The 9,340-nt window shown below is 36.0% G+C and overlaps 1 protein-coding gene across 2 annotated transcripts in view; it reads right to left on the reverse strand.

The window, feature by feature from the left end:
• The window catches only part of LOC139867717 (midasin), a 28,275-nt gene extending 20,427 nt beyond the window's left edge, over positions 1-7,848 (reverse strand). For both annotated transcript variants that reach the window (XM_071856080.1, XM_071856079.1), the window contains exons 1-19: positions 7,582-7,848; positions 7,153-7,496; positions 6,886-6,970; positions 6,402-6,706; positions 5,985-6,292; positions 5,582-5,691; positions 5,368-5,487; positions 5,133-5,211; positions 4,925-5,047; positions 4,751-4,835; positions 4,499-4,595; positions 4,268-4,402; positions 3,722-3,781; positions 3,462-3,638; positions 2,925-3,050; positions 1,072-2,826; positions 525-586; positions 251-446; positions 48-152 (exon numbers count right to left, since the gene is read on the reverse strand). In XM_071856080.1, coding sequence (XP_071712181.1) covers positions 48-152; positions 251-446; positions 525-586; positions 1,072-2,826; positions 2,925-3,050; positions 3,462-3,638; positions 3,722-3,781; positions 4,268-4,402; positions 4,499-4,595; positions 4,751-4,835; positions 4,925-5,047; positions 5,133-5,211; positions 5,368-5,487; positions 5,582-5,691; positions 5,985-6,292; positions 6,402-6,706; positions 6,886-6,970; positions 7,153-7,496; positions 7,582-7,686 — 4,377 coding nt within the window. In that variant the 5' untranslated portion in view covers positions 7,687-7,848. The remainder of the gene's footprint in view (positions 1-47; positions 153-250; positions 447-524; positions 587-1,071; positions 2,827-2,924; positions 3,051-3,461; positions 3,639-3,721; positions 3,782-4,267; positions 4,403-4,498; positions 4,596-4,750; positions 4,836-4,924; positions 5,048-5,132; positions 5,212-5,367; positions 5,488-5,581; positions 5,692-5,984; positions 6,293-6,401; positions 6,707-6,885; positions 6,971-7,152; positions 7,497-7,581) is intronic.
• Between the last annotated feature and the right edge of the window lie 1,492 nt (positions 7,849-9,340).

Genomic DNA, 9,340 nt, shown 5'->3' on the forward strand with positions numbered 1-9,340 from the left:
ATACACATATACAACATATAGCTAAACATATGCATGTCAGAACTTACAACATCATCAGGGAAGTTGTTAAAAGCTTTTGAGTGCTGCAATCTCTCACACGAAACTTTGAAATCCGAAGCTAGTTCTGATCTTTCTCGAACTGGATAGAATCCCTGTAATATAGAAAATTAACATAAGTTAATAACCTGACTTGCCAATACGCGAGTTTAACAGTAAGACAACTTTTAACAAAAGAAAAAAAAACACAAACCCCAAGAAAATCAGAAGTTTCTGTGTATTGGTGACAATTCAAGATGTGTAACTTGGATCCCAAGGCAATACTCAACAACTGACATACAGTTGTCTTCCCACCACCAGTTTCTCCAACAAGAAGAACCGGTTCACGTAACTTATAACACCGCTCAACAAGATAGTACAACCGCCACATACTATCAGTCCAAACCACCCTGTATTACAAACATTAAGGCAATCAGCATATATAACAGTATAAAGAAATAAATGTAGAGGAATAAGGATATACATGCCTTCCAAGATCCTTGGAAGCATCCAATGATCCTTGAAGAGCTTCAACCCCGTCTGCCATTTCCTATAATAATAATTGATATTGATATAAAAATTTAGCAAAAATAAAATACTAAAATAAATAGATTATTAGTATCGGCAATAATCACAAGCAGGGGCGGAAATAGAGTAGGCCCGGGGGAGGGGGCTACTCCCAGTGGGCCTGGATTTTTTAAGCTTAAAATTTTGGATTTTTTAGTATTGCCCCCAACCCAAAAGTCCATGACCCAAAAGCCTCCATCTTATTCATTGTTGGACTCTTTAGCTTGAAAAAAAAAAGGTTGTATTTTGCCCAAAAGCCTCCATAATTTGCCCATGACCCCAAAGGTTGTATTTGCCCAAAAGGTTGTATTTTGCCCAAAAGGCTCCACATTTTGCCCCAACCCAAAAGCCCATGACCCAAAAGGTTCTATTTTCATGGAAGAATGGAAGAAAAATTTTTACGCTGAATGTGGACGTTTTTAAAAGATTTCGCCCACTCATCACAAGAATCTAAATCTAGCACATTACCTCCTTATACATAAGACTACTAGAAAGTTTAATTCGCAAATGTTTCTCCAAAACTTCTTGAACTATTTTCTTCTCTTTATCATCACGCAACCTTTCAGCTAACAAATAATATCCATCACGTCCCAAATCTTCATACGATTTCCCAAACATCCTATACCTATCAGCCCACCGAAACAAATCACGAGGTGTAATAAACCCGTGTTTTCCAGCAAACACTTTACTACTCTGCCTATGTACTTGCAAATCTTTCATGACATCAATCATTTTCTTCGCATACGTAGGTGCAATTTTACAACGTTTCTCCAAAATCGTAACTAGTTCATTTTGAGGTATTTCGTCCACATGGATCTCAACAAACCGATTCCGAAACGCCCTCGAAAGCATCTTTCGCCCACCGTAAAACGTCGGTGGGTTTTGAGTAGCAAACAGCATAAATTTTGGATCTGCACGGATCGTTTCACATAACTCGGGTACATAAAGTTCACGGTTATCATCTAACAACCTATTCAACGCTTCTAGAACATCAGATGGAGCCAAATTAAGCTCATCTAAAACAATCCAATACCCATTCCTAACCGCCTTAACTAACACCCCTTCTTGAAAAACTAACTTTCCATTTGCATCAGTTACATAAGAACCCAAATATTCTTGAAGATCTGTGTGTTCGTGATTATTAATCCGTACAAACTCGTGTCCAGTTATCGCAGCAAGATACTGAACAAGACTAGTCTTCCCACTAGATGTGGGCCCTTGTAACAAAACAGGATACCTTCCTATAAATATAGCACGTGCCAAGTTACTAAGTTTCCCCTTAACACTATCAGTTAACTGATAGTTATCTACAAAATCATTAGACTTGAAATTCTCTGCAACCTTAATGTACTTATCAAACGGGACATGGTGGGCCACCTTTCCATCCAATAGGTGTTTTGTAATTATATCTTTCATTAACTTAGCACTGGGAACATCTAACATGGTAAGAAAAAACATCGAAAACCCATCATAAATAGCTTTCAATAATCCAAAATCTTTTCTCGCCTTTTTCACATATTCTAGGGCACGATAAAGAGACCTTAAACTGTACTGTGGTTTTTGATTAGCCCCATCTTGCAACCTCTCTTCAGATTCCTTCTTTGCAAGTTTATAAAAGTTCAACACTTTAACAGTTATTTCCTTAACCGAATTATCAAATTCCTTAAACTGATTATTAATGAAGAGAATTAAATCATCATCTTCCATTACATCATCCATAAAGTACTCTGTAAATCGGCTTCTTAACGACAATGGAAGATCTCGTTTACCAGCATCAGTAGCTGGATTCATACATGCAAATATTCTGAAACTAGGATCTCTTGATATATAATTCATGTCTCCTCTTTCAGCTAAACAAAGGGACCCACATTCATCTTCAAGAACACCTAAAATTCTTTGAAGAGTTTCAGGGGGTGCTAAATTAACCTCATCCAGTAATATCCAATGACCTTTTCTTAAAGCTGTTATAAAAACTCCCTCAACAAAAGAAAATACCATTCCATCTGAAGAAATCATCTGCGCATGAGCTGCCTCGAGTCTTTTTTTTAAGTTGTCCCACTTTTTTATTAATTCTTCACTTAAAGGGCGTTTTCTTTTTGAACCGGGCTTTTCAATTGCAATTTGAGTCACCTTTTGGGCACCCTTTAGAAGACCAGTAAATAACCTATTCCAATTTTTGTCGCTGACAGATTTTCTAATGGCAGCAAGGAATTTCTCATTATCCTGCATTTGATTAATGAAAAAAAAATGTATAATTAATCAAAATTTAAAGATAAAGAAAAAAAAATAAAAACACCTACCTTTAAAATAAAAACACCTACCTTTGATGAGAAGGTACTGATAAAGAGATTTTCAAACTCCTTATAAAGAGGAAAACATATAAATTGTGCATTCATAGGTTTAAAACCTCCCAACAGGTCCGCAATATCACTTTGCTGGCTCAAATTCTGCATCATAAATTAGACAAGTATATTATTATATTTAGGGACAGGATTAGATTATCATACTAATAATATCAATCATCTGAGACTAGAGTTGGCAACTTCAACCCATTTGCCCAAGTATGGATCAGTTATAGAAACTTAGCTAAACTACAATAAGGTTAAAATGGGTCACCATGGTCACAATTCACCCAAAGTGTTTTTTCCTTTTTTGTATCATCATCTCACGATACAGCCATTTAATTCACGTATTAGAAATTTAGTAAGTCCAATAAATTGGACAAGATGGCAATAATTACCCATTTACTAGAAATTACACCTTATTTTTCACCATAACCAGTTAACCCAACACACCCAACCTGTGCATTTTACCAACTCTAACAATAAACATGTAACCAGCTTTTAGTATGAACATACCAGAACTATAAGTTTCTGACCGACCCGTGCAGCCAAATTTTGTACCAGTGTTGTTTTCCCGGTACCCGTTTCACCAACCAAAAGAACAGGCTCATTATACTTAACAGATCCAGCAACTCTTTCAAGGATATGCAGTGAGGTACGAATCTCAACAAATGACTTGGTCGCAATTGAATTCTTTAAAAAAAACATTAAGATAATTAGACAATTAACCAAATAACTACAAAAGAAAAAAAGAACTATTAAAATAGTTAACCCACAGGTTTTCCTTTGCGCTGAAGAGCTACTCGTCCAATATTACATATATCATACTTCAGGTCCTGCAGATACAGAATTTTAAAAAAAGAGTAACCAAGTCTGGAACTATACCTGGCAATCAAGACCCATACACCAAAAATTGGGTCCATTGGTCTCGAGAAAACAAAAAGAAAGGGTCCAATATGGAACCATCTTTAGTCCATTAATATATTAGAAGGTCCATATAGACCCGTTGAAATCCATTTTTCAACCCAATTCAAGTTAAAAAAATATAATAAATTTAAAAGTAGTATTTTAAAAAAAAAATTAATTTTATTACAAAAAGTAAAAAAATATTTAAAAAAATAAATTTTTAATTATTTAAAAATACTTTTTAGTTTTTCAAGAAAAATGGTCTCAACCCGACCCGTTCGATCCGTTTGAATTATGAGACCTGTTCGACCCATGACCCGTTTTGACCCAAACCCATATGGGTGTCGACCCAACCCGACCCGTTTGCCAGGCTTATCTGGAACCTATATATCTGATTTAATAAAGAACCTTCTAACCTGAACAACAGGTTTATCAACAGGATATAACGTATTTACAGATGAAACCGGTATTCCCCAAATCTCTGCCAACTCTTTCATAATTCTTAACCGCATGTCGACAGAGCTTGAAGAGGTTGCGAAAACATCAACAGCCTATAGAACGCAATCATATTAATCAGCAATGAAAACGAAAAATATAGATCAACATATAAAAAGCCTTAAACAAAAAGCAACACAATAATATCAGACCTCTTGATAAATGCACCTAGCCACATAAGTAGACAAATCATCCCCCACAAAACGAAAACCCAAACCAACAATTCTCTTGCACCACTTCAAAAGATCCCTGCAGTGCCAATTATTATATATAAGTAAGAAGATTCAATAAAAAGATCATCACAAGAGAGACTGATCTATAAAGTTGGATAATTGCAGGTTGGGCTATGGGGGAACGGGTCAAAAATTTGCAATCTTTAGTAATCTACAATCAAGGATCAGTACCTTAAAGAAAACCTGCCAACAGATGAATATGCAACAGATGATCCAAGTTGAAAGCCAGCAGGCTGGTTAAATTTTTCAAACGTTTCTGTAAATTAGGTAAAGATAATAGAATCAATAACCGTTCTATGCCACAACGAATGAACCATTCATTAAAGTGATAAACCTAGTGTATACCTATAAGTTTCTCACAAATAGATTCCAAGTCCGGGTACCAGGCTTTCACAATACTTGACAAGTCATCACTACTTGGGGGACCCACCATTACTCTCCTCCACAGTGCACCAAGGGAGTTTCGAGCTGTGTATCAGAAAATAACGATAACATATACCAAACTTCTCTTGAGAATATCAATTATCTAATATTAACAGAAGACAACATATACCTGCTGTCACAGTAAATGCGTCTAAACTTGAGCTTGATACTGTAGAAAAAAGCCGAAAGCCTTCACCGACCCTTATTGCCTGCAGACAGTATAAAGTTACTTAAAATGTTCTTCCTCTCACGTAAAAATGAAGAAAAAATAAGTAAGTTGTCACACTAGGGATTTTGGAATCGATTCCATAATTACTGTAACAAACGATCAAGTAAAAATAGTAATTGGAAAATAAAAAAAGTACCTCCCCATGGCCTGTTAAGAATGAACTAGAACCCTCAAGTAAAGGTAACAAGATGGATTGTACATCTGCAGGAGCTTTATCAATGTCCTCAAACACAACCCAAAGTCCTTGAAGAATAGCCTGTAAAATGATCAAGGGTCAAAACTCAATAAACTTAATGGCAATAGAAACAAAATATAACAAAACAAAAAAAAAAAAACTTTAACTAACTAACCTGAGTGAGGGACCCAGGCTGCCACCTAAATTCACCAGGTTGTTCAGCACATACATAACTCCCGATTAGTGTTTTTCCATCAATTTGCTCATCCATGTGAATAGATAGAACTGGAGAAACAACATCACATATAATCAAAGAAAATACATAAAGCTCAGAAATAAAGATAAGAAATTTAAATAAATTAAACATAAATAATGGCAGATCTTGAAGCATATATGTCAAACCAAGAAAAAAGTATTGTAGCAGTCTTATTTCTTGCTATAAGTGAACAACAGTAAGAAGCAAATACACCTAATTGTTTCTATGGATATGACTATATTGAGCAAACTAATAGTAAAACAATGTTTTCTTTAATATTTGGGATCAGTTAGATACAAGTAATAAATATATTTTGTCATACCTCGACTCCCATGATCCTGGGCTAACCGGCTAATGAGGGCAGTTTTGCCTGAACCAGCAGGACCATAGAGAAGAACAGGCCACCTCTGACTCACTGCCAACAGTACCATCTCAAAACTTTTCTTAACAGCAGACGTCAAAACAAAAGGCCTTCCAGTTTTAGGCATGTCCCTAAGGCTCAATAACTGTGATTTTTGTCCTTGATCAACACAAATGTCTTCCTCCGAAGAATCCAAGGTGCATTCCCTGAACGGTTCAAGGTACCAACTAGCCTTTTCAAGAGACACGTCCTGAATATATTCCTTCCACCTAAAAATGGGGACCAAGAACAGAACCAAATTAACACACAAATGACGTCATCAAAATAGAACATTGTCATTGTTATATAATGAATGTCATTGTTATATAATGAACTGACCGCAATAAACACCAAAATGCTTTTTCTTCATCAAATCCAAAGTCTGAAGTTGACATGTCACTCGTGTTATTTTTTCGGACAAATCTGTCACTTGTCTTCAAAACCACTGTTAGTATTTGCACCATGCACCATCGCGTGTCCATCAAATTGTCCATCAAATTCTCTGTTTTTTCTCCATCGAAACTAGAGATATCGTGTACAAGGTCCAAAAAACAAGACCAATCCCATAACCTAGAAAAAACCTCAGGTTCTGCTAAAAGTAGACGATACGATACTCGCACAACATCTAATATATGCGCTCCTTCCTGATAAAAACACAAGCACAATAAAATCATATAAGTGCACAAATAATAGATAGTCCAATATCTATTAAATGGTAATTCTCCATGAATATCAATATTATTTTCGTAACTGACCATGTTGGAACTGAATATGATAATATAAAGTTGAAGTATACAAAACAGAGTTAGATTTACATGTGTACCTGCACAAATGACTGAGATATAGACTCGGTTTCCATAAACCTTTTAAAAGGAGATGGCGCAAATTTGAAGTATTCCCTCACAGACCTGCTTGAAACAACCACGGTTAGCCAGAAACAAAACATGTAATTTAAAGAAGGTTTTTATTAAAGAACTTTTCAGTAAATTTAGTGGGGAAACTATACATGGATATTATGTAAAAATTTAAAGAACAGAAATTCATTTTATATAGACAAATACAACACACAAATGTATCTACGTAAGCTTACCCAGATAAATAAGGTACCAAATCAAGCGTTCTTGAAAACGCTAAACAAACAAGCTCGTGAAGTCTCAGACCTCTGTGACAATTAACATATAGATTAATAATACGAGTATCTTCTTCACAGTCTGAACTTGCAGTCTCCTCAAATAATCCTCCTCCATCGAACTCAAGCATCGAATCATTAGAGTTGGATGTCAAATCAGGTACCATATGAAGCAAAGCCACAACTCGATCAACAATCTTTCGTACGATCGGACGAAAGCATCCAACTAATGGAATTGTGTAACGAGGATGTAAAAGTAACTGTGCAACTCCATCAATCAACTCTTCCTCTGTCAATTTCTTCCCCTGAAAATTAACCTTATTATATTATAAACAGAGTACCAAATTAATAACAGATATTGGCGAAGACTGAATAAATAAACCTAAATACCTTGTTAATTAGGTTACTTAAGTGAGGAACGGTAGCGAGCTTAGGGCACCGAAGAAGAAACCGTTCCAGCTCGTGTTGGACGCGAAAACTTCCATCAATTGCCATTTGGAGCTCACAATTTTTAAACTCAACGCTGCAATAAATAGATAGATGGATACAGATATACGTTAGTGTATGAAATATCAAAAACTGACCTGAATTGCAGAGGCGGCAATCAAATGGAAGGTGTTTGATTGAAACTAGGGCTCGGAACTTCAAGTATCAGAAAAGCAGTGATGAAAGAAAAACGGAAAACGGAGAGTTTTGTGTGACTTCTTCTTCCTGGCTGGCTTCTTTCAAGTAATTTGAAGCTAGGGTAAGGGTTTAGGGTTTAAGGCAAAACTCTGATTACATACATTTTCTCTGATAATTACTCCGTAAAAAATAAACTGAAGCTGGGCCGGATCTAAGCGAGTAAGCGCCTGTTTCTTTTTAACTTATTGGGCCGAGTTGAATGGACTCCTTATGCGGTCACCAACTATGTCCGTTTACACCAGTTTTCTTATTTTCGGTAATATATTTCATTTCGCTATAAAAAAGGAGTGTATTTTCAAAAGTTAATCTAAAAGAAGGGTGTCGTTAACTTTTGTTAACTTTCTCATTTAAGTGTCAACTTTGCATTACACGTCAAGTCCTTTATCGACCAACGTTTTCTTTGACGCACGTTATCGACGCGTGATTCCGACACGCATTTTCGACTGGCTTTTTCGAGGCGCGTTTTCAACTAGCGTTTCCAACTCGCATTTTTCAAGGAGCGTTTTCGATGCGCGTCGATCGTGGAACGTTTTCAACTCGCTATTTCGACGTGCGTTCTCAAGGCGCGATTTTGACGCGTATCGAAATGTTGACATTTTCGATCATGTCTTTGGGAATTACCTTATATGGGAAAAACACGCCTCAAAACACACATCGAAAACCACGCCTCGAAAATGCGTGTAGGAATCGTGCGTCGAAAACATGCGTCAAAATCACGATTTGAAAACGTTGGTCGATAGAGGACTTGGCATGTTATGCAAAGTTGACACTTAACTGAGAAAGTTAACAAAAATTAACGACACCCCTCTTTTTGATTAACTTTAGAAAATACACTCCTTTTTTATAGCGAAATGAAATATATTACCGAAAATAAGAAAACTGGTATAATATATTACCTTTTTATGGAATTTGCCCAAAAGAGAAAGAGAAAGAAAAGTTAAATATCTTATATGAAACTTCCATTTTCGTATCAAAAATCTCGTACAATCAAAGCTATGAAAGCCCAACTATAGATGGTGGTGGTTAGATTATGTTTATCCTTTTGGTGGTAACGGTAGATATAAAAGGGTTTAGATGGTGGTGGTGGTCTGGCGACGGTGGAAAGAAAGCTGAATGGTTTAGATGGTGATGGTAGTATATCACAATGAGTATTAAGAATCTAGAATTATCTATTTGAGGACACGTTGACACTCTTCCATTTTCACATTATTAAAATAGCCATTTTTTTTTTCGAACGGAAAAAAGATAATATTAAGAAGCTAGTAAAAAGCTACAAAAGGATTACAAGGAGTATAAGGGGCGTTGAAGCCAAGTCGACCAGTTGATTCTAGCCTTGGAAAATCTAGAATACAACCAATTAAAGGCAAAAAGAACAATGTTATTCAAAACAAATGACTTTCTGAAGCTAGAATCCTTAAAAATGATGTTGTTTCGGAGCCTCCAAATGTTCCAGAGGGAGGACAGA

Source organism: Rutidosis leptorrhynchoides, chromosome 9, assembly GCF_046630445.1.
Source record: "Rutidosis leptorrhynchoides isolate AG116_Rl617_1_P2 chromosome 9, CSIRO_AGI_Rlap_v1, whole genome shotgun sequence".
In the NCBI taxonomy this organism is placed as follows: Eukaryota; Viridiplantae; Streptophyta; class Magnoliopsida; order Asterales; family Asteraceae; genus Rutidosis; species Rutidosis leptorrhynchoides.